The sequence below is a fragment of the Cnephaeus nilssonii genome, assembly GCF_951640355.1.
Source record: "Cnephaeus nilssonii genome assembly, chromosome: 3".
NCBI classification, from domain to species: Eukaryota; Metazoa; Chordata; class Mammalia; order Chiroptera; family Vespertilionidae; genus Cnephaeus; species Cnephaeus nilssonii.
The window spans coordinates 55,010,200-55,028,007 of record NC_137074.1 but is presented as its reverse complement, the minus strand read 5'-3'; the positions used below and the strand labels follow the sequence as shown (position 1 = coordinate 55,028,007).

The following is a 17,808-nucleotide window of genomic DNA, read 5'->3' as shown; positions in this document are numbered from 1 at the left end:
GGGCTCTGGGCTTTCATTCCGTCTTGAATGTTTTAGGAAGACATGACTGTGTATGTAACTGAGATGGGAAAAAATAAAGTCATGGGAATTGGGTTGTGGAGAAGTGGTAGAGTTATTGGAAAAAACATTTACGATAATTTCGACCTCTTTTAAATGTGCTGGTAGCATAATGCCTGCCAAGTAAAAGAAAAATAGTTTGCTGAGCTTTTCCTATAAATAAATAACATGGGATTTATTTTCTCATTAAAGTCAGTTTTATTCCAAATAAATTGATATTTAATTATCAGTATCCTCTGGGGTTCCTCACAGTAGGTGTAACATGAAAGTAAAAACTATATATCAGTTCGAATGTTCAATATTCTTCGTGTAAATCTGCTGCAGCTGTCCTTTGGGGTGTAAATGAAATGTGGAGACTTCGCCTTATCATAAACTATCGCTGGGATCTGAGTAGAACTTATTGGCTCTGCTGGGTGATTAGTGGGTTTGCCAAATTGCTTTTGGGGTTAAACTAATTGGTGTTTTCTGTTGTGAACTGAAGCATATTTCTTATTTCTCGCTTATGTTTCTGCCTACACGTTCCTTTTGATGATGTATGAAAACAGGGGTTAGATTTAGGAAAGTGGTGGGGAGAATCAGAGAAGTTCAGGTTGGCGGAAGAAAACCAGCTTTGTGAACAATGATGCCATTATACTGAGTGGTACCAAGGACAGAGCTGGGAAGTGGTGCCTTCTACCTCCCAAACATGTGCTCTGGGCAGTTCACCTCTTCTGTGGGCACTCAAAGCTCCCTTCTTCATGTGGAATGTGTCCAAGATAACACAAAGGATTGGATTTTCATACCAGATGCTCACTAATTGGATATCTTGCCAAATGCAAAGCTTTGCCAATACTGTCATGTACTTCCTAATGACACTTTGACCAGCAATAGACGGCATATATGACAGTGGTCCCATGAGATTACAATAGAGCTGAAAAAATTCCCAACACCTAGTGATGTCATAGCCATCATAATGTGGTAGCACAATGCATATGCATGTGCTGTGGTGATGCTGGTGTGAACAAGCCTACTGCACTGCCAGTCGTATAAAAGTACAGCACATACAGTTATGTACAGTTACATTACACCTGATAATGATAATAAATGACTCTTACTGGTTTATGCATTTACTATTCTTTTACTCTTTTAGAGTGTACTCTTTCTACTTATAAAAAAAGTTTCCTGCAAAACAGTATCTCTGTTATCCTGGCAGCAGCCTCATACATATTGTTTACCTCCTCTCTTGATTGCCGCATTTTCTCTTGTGCTTGGTTTAGTCTCATATCGTTTTATATAGTGACATGCTTCACAGGCTTCTAGCCTAGGAGCAATAGGCTATTCCATCCAGGTTTCTGTAAGTGCACTCTATGATACTCACACAATGACAAAATCCCCGAATAACGCATTTCTCAGAATGTATCCCCATAGGTAAGTGGCGCATGGCTGTAGTTCCAAGGATACAAATAATCTAGGGCAGAGGTAAAAGAGAGAAGTCCTGGACTGCCAGCAGCTCCAAGTCCCTTCTGGCAGCGTCAGGATGTGCTGGGGCACGGATCAACATACAAGGTTTCCAAATGATGTATTATATCCCCTGCCCTGAAGAGAGCCATTGTGGTCATGAAGTGTACTCACTTTTTACTTAACTAGTTGCATAGCTTACATGATACTTTCCAGGGAGCCATGCCCATAGAGCCCCAGATTCCAGGTATATTTACCATAAGATGTCCTGGATAAATGGGCCACAACTATTCTACTAAAGGCATTCCAGAGCAAGTGTCATTCATTTATTTGCTAGAAAGTCTGTAGTTCACATGTTTACAAGGCTTGATCTGCTCAACTTCTTTCTTTCCTGAAAGTGCATCCCCACCCATCCACCCATCCCCTGCCTCCCCCCATCCTCAACTCCCCAAGGAGACAGTATGAATTGCAGATCTGTTGCTTAACTGTTTCCTTCCGAGGGTCAAAGTGAGCAAGATACAATAACCCTGATAAGAAAAATCAAAGTCAGCATTTTTCTGATTTGGCCAGAATCATTACAAATGGTCTTTATGATTCCTAGGATAGTTGGAAATTATCTTTCCTCCATCAACCACGTACTCTATATCTTTTTTAGAGATGGTAATGACCTAGTTTCCAGTGAGGAGGTAAGAGAGAGGGTGGGCTCCGGGAAGTCTCAGTGTGGTAAAGACATGAAGGAGATAGGGTTGGCGTGGTGGATGGACCACTGGACTTGGATTTAAGAAACCTGGACTCAATCCCCTGCATTACTTTCCCTCCAATGAATTCTGTAACCTGGGGAGAATCTCTATTCCCCTTAATCAGTTTCCTCATCTGACACTGAAAGGACTAGTACGGAATCCCATCTGTTGGCCCCAGGTTAGGAACTCCTGAGCCATAGGGTCTAAAAGTCTTTTATAACTCTGAAATGCCATAAACCTATGATGTCTGTAGCCCCAGATTGCTCCCAGTACGATGGGAATCAGCATTCAGGCAGTAGAGGTGTGTACATAGAAGTGCGGGTGACAAATGAATGCTGAGCGTTCTTTGCATGCCCTTGTCTTCTCTTCATGGTTCCACAGGACTGCGCCTCTGCTCCTGCGCTTTGCAAGGGACATTCTCTTCTCCAGGAGGGCAGTCAAGTGTCAGAGAACACCCTACCACTTGGGTTGAAATGAGTTGGTTTGGATGAGATTGAGCTGAGGGAGCTTAGTTGCGGGGGGAAATTGTGGTTGAGTTCTTTGGAGCTAATCCCATCCTATCCTACCGCACTTTCCTTATAGCTTAGAGGGAGCCATTGTAGAGAATGACTCTGGCTGTACTTGCCGGAATGGGTTTGGTGCTGAGAGGGTGGGGAAGCTGGGGGAGATGGTTCTAATTGTGTTTGGACTTTCCCCCCAGGAACTTTTAACTTGCTGTGAAGAAGGGAAGGGGGAGCTCAAGGATGGCCTGGAGGTGATGCTCAGCGTCCCAAAGAAAGCCAATGACGCCATGCATGTCAGCATGCTGGAAGGTAGCTGTCCTCTCTGCCTCCTGGGGGAGCCCCCTCCTTCCTTAAGACCAGAGAGCTTGTATCAGGGGAGGGAAGTGGCATGAAGTCAGGCAAGGGGCAAGGCCAGAAGAGAGGAGAAATGGCAAGTGGTTGCCTGGGTCCTCGGGCGGTGTGCAAGGAGCCCCACAGGGTCCAGCTCAGCCAACACCTGCCTCCAGGTAGACCAGCCCGAGCCGTTTCAGGTATGTGGACGGCTTTCTGCCTGTGAGATGGTCTAGGACAGGCCATCACCTTTACTACAGGTGGGCTACAGCTCTGACCCACAGCAGTCCTGTTCATCTACATTCCCCTCCATCACAGTTTCCTCGTCTGACAGTCCCATCTGCTGGCCCCAGGTTGCATTGCATTTGTCAGAAGAATAAGTAGAAATCCTGCAGGCATGAACACACACACACACACACACACACACACACACACACACACACACACACTGTCTTCAGCCCAATGCCCTTCTTTTTTTATTGTAGTAAAAGATGCATAACCTAAGGTTTACCATTATAACCAATTTTAAGTGTACAGTTCAGTGACATTAAGTACATTCACATTGGTGTGCAGCTACACTTATGCCATTCCTAGCCGGTGGAAAAGCCCAGCCAGGTAAACCTGTTTGGACTTCACCGATGTCCATTCAGTCCCCTGGAACCATGTCTTGTCTTGGGATCCAGAAACCTGGTAGAGTGGGGCTCCAATAAAGTGCTCTTAACACCGCAAAACAGATGGGCAGAGCAGCCCTATTGGGGTGGAAGTTCTTAGATGAGTCGACTCATCCCAGTTGGGGCTGGCAAACAGGTGTGGAGGGAGATAAGTGTACTGTGTTGTATATACGTAAACCTGTGGGCTCCTTCTCCCCTGCCACACCCCCCGACCTAAAACACTTGGTCTGGTCTCAATACTTCTAGGTCACCTTTGGCAAGGAAGCCCCATTTCTACACGCAAAGGAGCCCTGGTTACCTTCTCCAGACTAAGCACTAACCATCTGAATATATTCCTATTGTCACAGTTTCTCCACCCCTTTCTTTTCTGTTTGCACCTCCTCCCATCCCGGGGTGTCCCCTTCTCCTCTAGCCTTTTCCCGACATGTACTCTGGATCTAGCTACTCCAAGTATGGTCTGTGGAGCAGCAGCCGCAGCACCTGTGAGCTTATCCAAAGTGCAAATTCATGGGCTCCACCCCACATCTATTGAATCCCACCCTCTTGGGGGGGGTGAGCAGTGGGCAGCAATCTGTGTTCTCACGAGCTCTGTGGGGGATCTGTATACACAGTAAAGTTTCAGAACCTCTGTTAAAGATTTAAAGTGGTATAAATATAAATTTCTGAAGGATTATGCACCACCCTGTATAAGAGCAGTCAAAGGAAATAGTCCTAGGAATGGACCATGAGAACTAGAGCCACACCAAGTAAAGTGGAGTCAAGGGAACCCGATGGGGCAGTGCGTGCGCTCAGCCCCACTCCGAGCTCGAGGCGGGGCAGCGGGAGCTGTGGGTTCGCCCCTGCAGGAGGTCCCAGATGACAGCGGAGCTGTGGGAGGTTGCACAGCAGCTTTGCAGGAGATTCCCTGAGTCCTGGTTGCCTGTGGGAGAGCTAGTGCAGAGGGAGGTCTTATTACAGTTCTGAAGAGCCAGCTACTCACGTGCTCAGGTGTCTTGGGAACCAGCGAGAGAGAAAGTGCAGTGGAGCTGTTGCTCACAGCCAGGGAAGCCTTTCTCCATGAGGGTGGAGCATGGCACCCTGAACGTGGCACTAGAGAAACTCCGCAGGGTGAAATGGGTGTTTTTCAGGGTTCGACGAGAACCTGGACGTGCAGGGGGAGCTGATCCTCCAGGACGCCTTCCAAGTGTGGGACCCCAAGTCTCTGATCCGGAAGGGGCGGGAGCGGCACTTGTTCCTCTTTGAGATCTCCTTGGTTTTCAGCAAGGAGATCAAAGACTCTTCAGGACACACGAAATATGTTTACAAGAACAAGCTACTGGTAGGTGGGGAACGACACGACTCCCTGTTGTCATGGAGCCCTTGGGCAGGAAGGGATCTCGAACCCTTGCTCATCTCTCCCCCAGCGCCACACCAGAATCCTGGACAAATGAAATGGCCTCCTATTTGAAAAGCTCTCCCTCTGACTCCCACCTCTGCATTTTACAGTCCACGGTTCTTCTTCCTGTTGCTTTCACCTTCCCTTCCTGCTACCTGCTAATCAGGCGCAGGCCTGTAGGTCCTTTCTTTCCAGGTAGATGAACAAAACACGCAGTCTATTTGAGTTTGATTGACAGACGCCCCTTCCTCGGCCCTCTCCTCTTTGCTGCCTTTCCCACCCCAGCCCTGAGTTTCCCCACTGCCCTCCCCTCCCCGCCTCTCACAGGCATTTCCTGTCTACAGACCTCAGAGCTGGGTGTGACGGAGCACGTAGAGGGGGACCCCTGCAAATTCGCCCTGTGGTCTGGGCGCACCCCGTCCTCTGACAATAAAACCGTGCTGAAAGTGAGTACTGCCCTCTGCTGGGCTCAAGACCAGGGTTGGGGGTGGGTGGGGGGGATGTGGGCCTCTTACACCTACAGCTAGGCCAACAGACCACAGGCCTGTCTGGGGAAGGGCGGCATCGCCTGGGGGTTGAGAAGCAAATTCTGTCCTGAAAGTAGACTCGACACCTCAAAGACAAGTGGTCTCCTAAGTCCATGCCCCCATAGGAGCGTAGAGTGAAGAAGGCAGGGCGTGGCCTCCTGGGCTTCCTCAACAGGGCCCACTGAAGATGTTCTGTCCTGTGTCCCCTTCAAGTGTCCAGGGCAACCGGTGACCCTTTGACAAAAGTCACCTTGATTTGCTCCACATTCATTTAACATTTTTTCCTGAGAACCTTGTCCACGTAAGGTATTCTGCTCAGTGCTGAGCAGGGCAGTATGTGTAAGGCATGGCCCTTCCTGGGAACATGGACTCTAGGAGCTCTAGTACGTTGGAGAGCATGGGAACGATGCTGATTGGGAGGAATGACAAGAAAGGGCCTTCCCCCAGACGACGGCCGTGAGGAGTCATGTCAGCTCGGCAGGCACGCGCACCGGGGCACCGAGTCAGGGCTCGTGGAAATGTTGGTCTCGCTGGGAAGAGGTGCTGCCCGTGGGCCCCCACCAGCCATGTGCTTGCCTGGCAGTGCCTGTCGCTGCATCGCCAGCACAGCTGCTGCCTGTCGTGAGACAGAATGACCTGAACCCAGTTCCACAGAGACAAGTGGGATTCGTGGGATGGGCGACGCCTCCACTGAGCAGGTTTCCAGGCCGAGAGCCCAGGACTGACTTGCAGCCCCCACAGCCTGCGTGGCCATCCCGGGTGCTGAGCGTCCTGAGCATTATCTGCACCTGCTGGTTGTTAGCCGCTGCCTCCAGGTGCCCGCTTGCTGCCTCTCCCAGTGCTCCCAGACCTTCCGAGTCACCCAAGTGCTCTTCCCTGGCCCAGGGGACCTTCAGGTACTGCCCCAGCCCCAGAACACCCTGCAGGTCATAAATACTTAGAAATCACCCTGCACCCGTCTCCATTGCATCTTGAAGTCATAGCCCTGCTCTAGTTGGAGCAGCGTGGCCCTGGAACTGAAGTCCTGAGAATAAAAGGAGAAATAAGCCCCTCAAACATTCGGTGTCAAACATAATGGATGCGGCCTGCAGGAGGATGGCCTGCAAGAGGCGGGCTGAGAACTGCTTGGGCAGGACGGAGGGAGCTGGGTGCTGACTCTCTCTCCCTGTGGCACTCCAGGCCTCCAACATAGAAACCAAGCAGGAGTGGATCAAGAACATACGGGAGGTGATTCAAGAAAGGATCATTCACCTGAAAGGAGCTTTAAAGGAGCCCATCCAGCTCCCCAAAACACCAGCCAAACTGAGGAACAATAGTAAGAGGTAACCAGCGTCTCCCCGCCTCCTAGTCCTCCCAGTCCTGCTTCCGGGGTGGGGGAGGGGTGAAGCTTTGCCTCCACAGGGGATGTGTTCTGCAGGGGGCTTCCTCCATGAACCCCTCAAGTTCTCCCTGAGATGAGTTAGCTCTCCTAAGCATCTTGCCAGTGACTGGCAGTTCCCTTCAGCAGGCTGCGGTGAGCACTCTTATTTGGCAGACACTCTGCAAGGTGCTATAGGAAAATAAAAGCAAGTGTGAGATGAGCCATTCCGTCCAGAGCCATCTAACAGGCACGTCTCACACATGACAGAGAGACAAAGGAACCGTGGGAAGTGGGGATGGTACATGAGCAGTGGGGTGTTGGGAAGGCTTTGGGTGGGAGGTGGAGCTGGGCCATGAGTGGGGAGCTCCAGGCTTATTAAACAGTAAAAGGGCATTGTGTGCTGTAAGGCAGGGGATGGTCTGATGGGGTTATCATTGCAGCTCTTACTGCCACACCCCTGGAGTCCTCACCTCTATTCATCCGAGAAAACCAATGTGATTGGGCAGAAGAAGACAGATGTTCTTGTACCTTCATCTGTCTGAATCCCAGTTTCCCTTATCCAGGGGTGGGGAGCCTTTTTTCTGCCAAAAGCCATTTGGATATTTATAACATCATTCACAGGCCATACAAAATTATCAACTTAAAAATTAGCCTGCTATATTTGGTCAAATATTTAATTAACTCCCTCCCCATTTGACATCACCGACAAGGACTCTTTTGGAGGGTGCTTCAAAAGAAAGTATACAAGAACGTCATAGGGTGGGTGGGGGGAACAAAACAAAAGGCAGAGATCTGGTGGGGAGGGTCACTGGCTCTCCTCTCCTCCCCTATTCATGAATGGAATAAATCCCAAAGATTTACTTGATGCTTTGGCGCCAACAAGGACACCCAGGCTGGAGCACCACTGCCGGGCCTAGGGAATAGCAGCATTAGTCCAGAGGGAGGTGATAACTGGAAGGAGGGTGTGATGAAGCTGGAAAGAGATACCTCCATGGGGAGAAAGCCCCTCGACCTGCATGGCCAGGATACGGTCACCTTGCTGTGCTGGAGGACAGATCAGGACTGTGCTGAGGGAAGGGTTATTTTTATTTCAGTTACCTTTGTCCCGAGTCCAGGTGAGAGATAGACTTACACACTAGAGACAGGCCCTGCTGCAGGAAAGCCCTACTTTAATAAGAAGATAGAATGGAAATGGCCATAAAGAGCTGAATGTCCAGGACCATGGTAGGCAGGGTCGTTCAGGTGAGGTTGACCAGGAGGACTCCATGAGAGAACCCCTTTTTCCTGCACTAGGAGAGTGGGCATCTCTGGAAATGGGGTGGCATATCCTGAAAATGCCATCCCCTTTTCCTGTCCTTGTTCTGTGATGAGACCGGGAGAAACCTCAGCACACTCTGCAGAGAATAGCCAGGCAATCTGTGATTTCATTAGCTTGTTTTCTGGATGTGGGGACAGAGTTTATGGAGGAGCGGGTCTGCCTGGGAAATACTACCCACACTCCTGGCTGGGCTCCCTCCCTCCCCCGGAGCTGGCTTCATCCGGAGGGGCCAGCAGGCCTGCAATGGGCCGGCAAGTGGGAAGCAGAAAGCACAGCCGGCTCTTAACGCTCCACAACTGGTGGGCGCAGTGGCCGAATATCCACAACAGATGATCTGAAGGTCCTTTATGTTTTGTTTTGAAATGCATCCCATAATTTCTTTTTACAGCAGATTTTCCTTCCTATAAAAGTGGCTTGTGTTATTAAAAATAAGTTGGCTTTTTCCAAGCCCACAAGGAGTGGTAAAAGAGCAGTCGACTTAGAAATAACTTTTTATGACTAACGGACACCATGTATATACCTGTGCATCACATGTATGCCCACATGCACACACATGTCCACATAGACTCACCATTGTCATGTTTAGATTCTGTGAGGCAGCTTCAGTATATGGGGGTTTTGCCTACATGGTACCTTTCTCGGACAGCGAGTTCCCCTTGTCCCTAATGCCCTAAGTTCTCTGTAAGCGGCACTGGGGTTGTGACATTCATAAAAGCCTCCATGGGAAGAGCTGTCGTTCCCTGTGCTAACCTATCCAACCCCTGGCCCACATCTTCTCCAGTGTTTTTTCTGACACAAACCATTTAGCCTTCACCAGTTCCCAAGCATCTAATCCCCTTGGCCCTGGCTGTGGGTTCAGTGCAGGATTGGGTCACAGTTCTGAGGCTGGAGAGTCGAGGGAGCCTGTGGGATTGTGGTATGGTCCCGGGGACAGGAAGGGGTCCGGGTGCCAGGAGTACACTTGGGAGCCTGTCTTATCAGACACCAAGAGCAACACAGCTGTCTCGAAAGCTGCTGTGGAATCTGTGGCTGTTCTCCTATCTCTGAGAAGATGCCTTGGCCTCCTGTGTTTATAAGAAGCCATCATAAGTAAGCAGGAGATCAACAAGACCCACCAAAACGAAGGCAGTAAACTCCTCCATACCCAGGAGTTGAGGGTCCAACATCAGGAACTTCCCAAAGATAATCTCCGTGGAGAAAATATCCCACTCCAGTTTCTGGAACAGATGAAACACAAGTCAAAACAGTATCTTATCAGTTCTGTTTTCTCAGTAGGCCAGCTAGAAACCACCCCCAGCCATTACAGGATGCAGAAAAGCCATGTGAATACCTTGAGTTCTGGGATGGTGGGTGATGGCCCAGTCAGCTGGATAGAAGCCTTGGTCTTAAGTAGGATGTGCCTCTTCCAGTGCCTGCTACAGACCCATTCCCCCTAGAGGTGAATAAACAGTTGCCCCCTCTGCATTGTGGCCCAGAGGAGTTTTGGAGAAGGAGCCATGTTGTGTTCAGTTAGCAACAGAGTGATTATGTGTTTACTAAGTACAAGCGGTTACATCACTGGAAATCCCACAGGGCTGCTCCCTGCAGGGGGATAACTGTAGACAAATCCCTGCTAGGAAGTACCTGGGCCCTGCTCTGCCAGCCCAGCTGGAAATCCTGTGGCTCTACACCCACAGCGGTTCCCCCCACCCCCACCCCTGTTTTTTTTCTCTTCTTCCTGCAGAGATGGAGTGGAGGATGGTGACAGCCAGGGGGATGGGAGCAGCCAGCCAGATACCATCTCCATTGCCTCCAGGACCTCTCAGAACACAGTGGACAGTGACAAGGTAGGACAGCGCCCTCACCTTCCTCCCCCTAAGACTTCTCGTTGGCTGAGCCACCCTAGAGGGTTACCCCCAAAGGAACTTCTCCCCCTGAGGAGCCTGCACTCAGGAGCTGGTGGTCTCTTGGTAGGGCTGCAGGAGGTATGTCACGTGGAGATCTCGTCTGAGGGGACAGAGATCAGGTGGTCAGGCAGACCTCTCGTGTTGCGAGAGTTCAGCAGAGGTGGCGAGGGTGAGGAGTGAGGGTCTCTGCATCTCTCTCCTGTGAGGTGCCCCCTGGCTGCTGGGGCTGCTCGGCCTCCTGGGAGGCTGGACTCAGGGAGCTGAGGCTGGCACAGTTTCCAGAGACCTTAGTGGCTGTGACTGGCTCATATTGACAATGATTTGAATGAGCTCACCTCCGAGTTAGACCAAGACCAGTGATTTGGGAAATGGCCACAGAGATGCTGGTTGGTGGGAGCCTCCTGTCTGATGGGGCTCCTGGCGGAATGTTGCCTTCCTCCGGCCAGATATTGGGGCTCAGTTCCTGAGAGGCGGAGGGCCAGGAAGTGGTGTGTGAAGCAGCATGCAGGGATGTGGTAGTCTTGTGAGAAAGCCTGGTCACTTGCTCTCTTACATTTGGGAGCAAATAAACAAAAGTTAGGAGCTTTCACGGGGAGCGGAAGGAAGGAGACTGTAGCCAAGACTCAGTGCATTTGCTCAGCCAGGGAAGAAGTCAACGGCCTGAATTCGCAGCAGGGACACGGCGAGGTTTCCTCTGACCCTACTCTCACTCGCTTACCTCGGGGTCAGGAGAGTGTGAGATGACCTTGGGTTGCACGTTAGTGATTTTGTTCGGAAGGCGTGGATCTGCAAGACCCTTTGGCCCTAGTTTATCTAGACCTAGTATTTTGGCGTAGTCGGTCTGGCTCAGGCAACAGGCTGTGTCCCTGCTTCATTTTAGTTTTCCAAGTTATGGAGATTATATATATATATATATATATATATATATATATATATATATGATGATGATCTGCATTCATTTTCCCTAATTATTTTTCCTACTTGGGGAAAATGACTTTGCCCCCAAACCTCCTAAGATCACGGTGCTAAATCACACTCTAGACTAGTGTTCAAGGACATTCAAGGTGATTCTGACTGGCATCCTGCCTTCAAGTTACTAAGCCATTTTGACTATCAGAGTGGATGGAAAATTGTTTTTTTCCACTTTGTAAAAACATACAAAGAAAACTATTTCTGTACTTCCCTTTCTCCTCTGATCTGTTGTTTAGAAATACAACCTAGACTATCCTGTGAGTGCACGTGTTGCTGTTTAAGCAGTCAGTGGGTGGTGCGTGCAGCGCAGTGTTTCCCATGTTCAGAAGTAGCCTGTTAGTTTCACGGTGCAGGGAATTCATCCCTTCCCGCCGCTGCTGCTGCCCTCCCCCAGCCCTGACCCGCACAGATCCTTCCATGGAGCTGTGAGCCCTAGGAAGCGTGGGCTCAGCCATCCTTGTCTCAGGCGAGGTAGGTGAGGCTGAAGGAGAACACCTCTGACAGCAGGCATTTTGTTGTTCATGAGGAATCCTGGTGCTCACGTGGTATTCTGTACGTCAGGAAACTGAGGGCCAGAAAGACTAAGTGCCTTGCTCAGGAAAATTCTAGTAGTCAGTGGAAAAGCAGAAACTAGAACCCAGATCTCCCTGATTCACTCTCCCATCTCCCCCTCCCTCTACAAGTCGAAGTGTGGAACCCCACGCTATGATTAACTCGGCTCGTGGGTCTTCCTGCACATTCCACCAAACCCCTGGTCACGTGTCGGGAAGAAGCACCCACCCTGTGCCGAGCTCTGTGCTGGATGCTGTGGAGAGATGTGGACTGTTTGTTGAGTGTATAATTTTATGTGTCCTGTGTGTCTGTGCCAGGCCTTGAAGCCCTGGCGAGGGCATCAGTTACGTCTGTCTGCTTCACTGCTGTACCCCTGGCACACAGCACACCCAGGTGACCAGGGAACACGGAGCGAGTGCACAGAGGGGGCAGTCCCTGATCCCAGGGAGCTCCAGCATTAAGAGGCAGCTTACACCCTGGCTGGCTTGGCTCAGTGGATGGAGCATCAGCCCACGGATTGTAGGGTCCCGGGTTTGATTCCAGTACCTCAGTTGTAGGCTCAATGGGGCATGTGCAGGAGGCAACCAATTGATGTGTCTCTCTCACATGGATGTTTCTTTCTCCCTCTGTCTGTCCCTCACCCTTCTACTCTCTCTAAAAATCAGTGGGAAAATACTCTTGGGTAACGATTAACAACAACAACAACAAAGGTAGCTTAAATAGGTGGTCTGAAAGCAGCCAAACATGTAAACATTGTGTTTTTAAATATAAAAGAAGCCTAGCTGTTTCCTTACCTACCTGCAAAAAGCTTTCGTCGGCTGGAGAGCCTGGCCTGTAAAGAACATGAACCCCAGAGCTACCTCCTCAAGCCTTGGGAAACCTGGGCAGCGGGTCAGATGATGAGAGAGCCTGTGTTCCATACACACCCTGGAAAGCCACTTAGAAAGTCACCATTTCAGAATAAAATAGAGGGTCTGTCTGGACCATGCACTGTCACTTAGAATGTTCTTACCTTTCTAACACAGAAGAGTGATAACCAGACAGCACGTGCCCCTGACCTGCACCCCCCTTCATCAGAGAAACCACTAGTTGGTATCTTTCAATTTTCCCCGATCTGTGTTACCAGAAGCCCAGGAAACTGGTCTCCATTGGTTTCCCAGTGGTCAGGTAAACAGACCCTGAAGAAGAGAAAGAGAACAGAGTGGATTGACTCAGGCGAACGAAGCCATATGCAGCAAGGGCAAGGAGCGTGGCTGTGGGGAGGCGGTGGGACAGACCCCGCGCAGGCATCAGCTCATTTTAGCATTGGGTTTCTAGGAAAGGCCCCATCTTCCTCTTCCAATCCAGCGGAATTAGAGTAGGGGCACTACTGGTCTGGGCAGATGAGGAAAGCTAACCCTTAAAGGGCCCTAGACCTAGTTGAGTGGCACCTTTCTCATCACCCTGCGTGTGCTGTGGGGAGGAAGGGGTTTGGACACACCTGGTTCAGATCCCAGCTCTGGCCCTTAATGTTTGTCCTGCTGCATGAGTTATTGCGCCTTATTTTCCCGACCTGTACGACAGATGTCCATCTCACAGAGGCACTGGGAAGGTTAAGGAAAATACATTTACTTGGCATCGATTAAACATTCAGTGAAGGTTAATTTCCCACCCTTATGACAGGGGAAACAGAAGTTTAGATACTCTGAATAAGAGTGCCCTATTACTTAGCAGACTGTACGGATCTTTGAAAGTTCTAGAGTCCTACCCTCTGGGTTCCTCTTCCATTAACTAATTGTCAGCAGGTTCTTTTCCAGGTGAGACCTAAAGAGATGTAGCCTCGGTTTGCCTGTCTATGCACAGAATAGCCTTTCTTTGCCAGCCCTTGGAATCCCAGGCTTAGACATCTGTGCTTAGCATCAGCTCCTGGGTTATTTTATTATGTAATGGCTTATCACCCATTACTGTCGGGTATTCATTTTAACCCTCAAAGTGCACCGCCTTTGACCAGGAAGGCTTTCTATGTGTGAAGACAGTTGCCTTTTCGTCTTCTCTGTTCAGGTTGGAGGTTCTCAGTTTCTCCAGCTGCTCCTTGTATTAATATTCTTTCAGACCCTCCCATATCCTAGTTGCCTTCCTCTGACTCCAGTATGGAATGATCTGTATGGAATGGGGCATCCGGAATGGTCTGGGACACTGTGGATGTGATCTAACTAATGCGAACTCAGCTCCTCAGTCCAGGGCTACTCTGCCTGCGCTCCCCGAGGGGGTGCACTGAATCTAGGCAGGGTGTGCGCTGTTGTGCCTAACATCTCCACACCTGTGTTCGTGGACTGCCCTTGGTTGGACAGGTGACTTAGGAAGCTGAGTGTCAGACTACTTTATATCTAGTGGGTGTCTCTTATTTGATTATCTCCCAGTATTCCAGCATGTTTTGAATAGAAATTATTTTGTCCAGTATATCAGCTACATCTCCCAGCATTATTGGATACACATACCGTCTGTGGCTTTATCTAAATTCTTGCTCAAGAGACAAGATTGAGGACAGAAGACCAATCCCCGGGCCCTCCCCGTTTCTCACCCAGGTTGCCTTGTCTGACTCTTCCTGCTGGGAAAGGAAACTCCCCACGTTTCTCTGTAGCAGGAGAGCTGGGGTTGCTTACTTATAAGTCCTCCCTCCTTGAGAAGGAATCAGTCTAGTATTCTTAATTTTGCATGAAACGCCAACAAAACCAACATAGGTGCCTCAGTAATGCCATTGCTAACTTCCCCCAAAGTTGCTTTTATTCGGTCCTCACATGGGCCTGTGCAACCGGGTTCTGCCTCACACCTGTCCTACGCAAAAGCGTCATCTCCCTGAAGGCACCCAATGTGCTTATGTTGTTCCACGGTGTCTGAGCCCCTTCCTGTTCTGCCCAGGAACATGCTCACGCTACTCGGGGCATTTCACTGCAAACAGCCTTCTGCCTATAGGTTTATTATTAAGTGATGGGGCTTTGCAACCACATGTCAAGGAAATACAGAATACTGGAATTCTAGGCAAGCAAAGCTGAGTAGCGAGGTGGTAGTGAAGAAGTATCGTGTTGTTTAACATGCTGGATGTCTGCCGAATGATCTCCCGCTGGTGGTGCTGAATCGGTTGTCTGCACCGTGCTGGTCCCCAATAAATGCTTGTGGAATTGCACGTTACAAACATATGCTAGTAGGGACACTCTCCATCCAAAAATCACTATGAATTTCTAGACGTGTCCCGGCTGGCTGAAGGCAGGGACGTTGGTGAGATTCTCTGCAGAAATGTGAGAGGAAGAGCACGGCTGGAACAGGATTCTGATTTGAATGAGGAGTTTCCACCACAAGCTAATGTGATCTGAGATGCAGGATGGGCTGATGATGGCAGTGAGCTGAGGCAGGTGTGGGAGTGCCTGGAGAACCTGGAGATTTCAAGATCTAACTCAGTGATCTTTTTAAAACTCTGGACCGTCACATTAATGCAGTGGGCCATGACCAGAATTTTGTTTTACTAATCAGGAGGGAAAGCTCTGTTCAGAGACGGTGAGGGCTCAACTGAGGGGACAATCAGTGATGCCCACAGCGTTACTCGCCGCAGGCACATGATGCGTTTAACTGGGGGCGAGGCAGCCTGGCTGCTCGACCTCCTGGGCATGGACTTCCGTAGAGCCTCACCTGGTTCCCCAGAACCTGGTAATCCTGCCACCTGCTCTCTGGGAGCATGTAGCACGTGCAGGGCTGTAGTCAGACAGGGTCTAGCCCCTGCCCGGGCGCATTGCTGAGGGCCCTGCCCTGCGTCGGCCTGTTCCAGCTCTTGATTCGTGTGTTGAGGTCCTGCTTATTCCATAGCAGGTGCAGCTCTCAATGCTGGGAGTACAGCAATGAACAAAACAAGACCAAGCCACCCTCTAGGTTCCTTTCATGTCGGGAGGGAAGATAAACTACCAGTAAAAGAAAGGATGGACCCCTGGTCTTCCGCTAACAGCATCAGAGGTAAAAGGTTACTCAGTTTTCTTCTAAGAAAAAGTGGGCTGATGCTGCAATTGGAAGAACTTGAGTTTGACGTAAGAAATTATTTTCCCCTTAGGAATTAGTGCTGGTAGGAGAACAGATGACTTGGGGAGAAGTGAATCTCTTTATTTAAATGGGCTTATAAATTGGGGAGGACACACCTCCTGAGGACAGAGCTGGGGTTAGGATAGGATAGGGGCGCATGGTGCTTGGGAGACTGTGGGAGGGGAGGAAGGAGAGCATCCGGGGTCCGACTGCTTAGAAGCAGAATCTGAGGCCCAGATTCCTGTGCATGTAATTTAAGGGGGGAGATGCTCTCAGGCCAAGGAGCAGGGAAACGGGGTCCAGTGGAGGAGAGAAGGCAAACGTGCACATGGTTGCAGCAGGAGTCTGGCTCAGGCTGACCCCTCCCGGCGCGCTGGCATAATTGCACCCACAGTTTGCTCCACCCTGAGGCAGGGGGGCCAGGCTTTGTGTCAGCTTGAGCTGTTCGTAGCCACCATGCACCAGAGCTGGGGCCTGGGTGCCCTGTGGGGAAGGGCATCGGGTAGGATGCAAGGCGTCTGCTATAGGAAGGAAGGGGGAACGTGGTAGGAAGGGGATGGGTTTTGAGGTCAGGCCTGGATTCAGTCCCTGATTGTTTACCTTGAGTGGGTCATGTCATCATTTGGTGCCTCAGCCTCCTCACTGTACTGTGAGGGCAGTGACCCCCACTTCCCAGGATTCTGAAGGACCAGCCCAGATCCCCTATGAGCAAGGGTCTGAAGCAGAGGAGTCCATGGTTTGGACCCCTTTTCCAGGTGACTGCAGGGCCTTCCCATGCAAAAAAACGGACAGCGTGCTCACTGTTGTTTTCAGGGCCCACAGATCACTGGGCTTTGCCACTGACGAGAAAACCACACATCTTTTATTAGCTCGGCTGTGTCAGGGCTAATAAAAATCCTCTCAGTTCACACTGTGTAATTTTCACCCGACAAATTCTTACAACCCATCAAGATGGGCCACTGTTGTTGTGACATTGTGTTACACTTACCTGGAGTGACCCACCCACTAGCGATCCAGCCCATTCAATGCACTGCGTTAAAAACTGAAGAAAGTGTAAGGGTCAGTCGGAGGCACTCAGCTCTTGTTCCTCAGCCCTTTGTCTCAGTGGGGCCATACCCTCTCTATAGGGAGACATATATGCTGCCTCCCGTCTCATAACAAAACACTTTAACTCTCAAATAAATACCTGAAAAGAGTATATAATTGTACTTCCTATTACCCGGGCTTGGACTTTATAAGCCCGTGTAATCTTGAGTCTCAGTCACACCCTGGCGTGCGGGGTGCCGGAATTCTGTATGAATCTTGGATGGAGGCATTCTGATTTTTCCCACTGATTTCTGATTCTAGTAGTCACTCCAAAGTAGGGGAAAAAATGCCATCTTCGCTTTAAAGTTTTAAGCCCAAATGGTGATTCTTTTTTTCAGTTTTCTGAACAATCCAAGGTCAGGACCAGGTTTGAAAATAGCTTTTTGCTCCTAGTGTGGTGCCTTTGTTCCTTTGATCCACGGCGGCAGCCGTGGCTGGAGGAGGGGAGATGGCGCAGTGGGCAAGAGACAACGCGGGCTGCCTGGCCGTTGAGACGCCAGGGGCTCCCTCCCTGTGGTGGCTCCATCACTCCCAGAAGCACAGCCTCCTCCTCTCCTGAGCGACACAGCACAGTAAAATGTCTGGCTTTTCAGAGCAAAACGACAAAGTGCGAGGAGTTGAGGTTACAGGTTTTCCTGTCATTGAAAGTTTGCCCAAACGACTGGCTTCTAACAGCTGCACACCACCAAAGGGTGTGAGAGACGGGGCACACTCTCCCAGGACCGCATTCCTTTACTTTATATTTTGACTTATACTCAATAGCTTTAATCCCTCCCTTAGCAGACCCACCTTTAAAGTTGCCAGTCATCTGGAAAAGCAATTGAGTTTCATAAAATAAAGTAGCCAGTGAGCAGTTCGCTGCACAGGCAAAGGGGGGACACCTCAGCGAGCTCCCAGGATGCTCAGAGCACGGTGTGCGGTGGCGCAGAATCTCTGTTCCCGGTGCAGCT

At 50.0% G+C, this 17,808-nt stretch overlaps 1 protein-coding gene across 4 annotated transcripts in view; it reads left to right on the top strand.

Moving 5' to 3' along the window:
* LOC307096987 (kalirin) overlaps positions 1–17,808 on the top strand; it is a 473,518-nt gene that overhangs the window by 438,025 nt on the left and 17,685 nt on the right. For all 4 annotated transcript variants that reach the window (XM_079766806.1, XM_079766805.1, XM_079766804.1 and 1 more), the window contains exons 29-33: positions 2,935–3,046; positions 4,866–5,056; positions 5,458–5,559; positions 6,820–6,962; positions 10,042–10,144. In XM_079766806.1, coding sequence (XP_079622932.1) covers positions 2,935–3,046; positions 4,866–5,056; positions 5,458–5,559; positions 6,820–6,962; positions 10,042–10,144 — 651 coding nt within the window. The remainder of the gene's footprint in view (positions 1–2,934; positions 3,047–4,865; positions 5,057–5,457; positions 5,560–6,819; positions 6,963–10,041; positions 10,145–17,808) is intronic.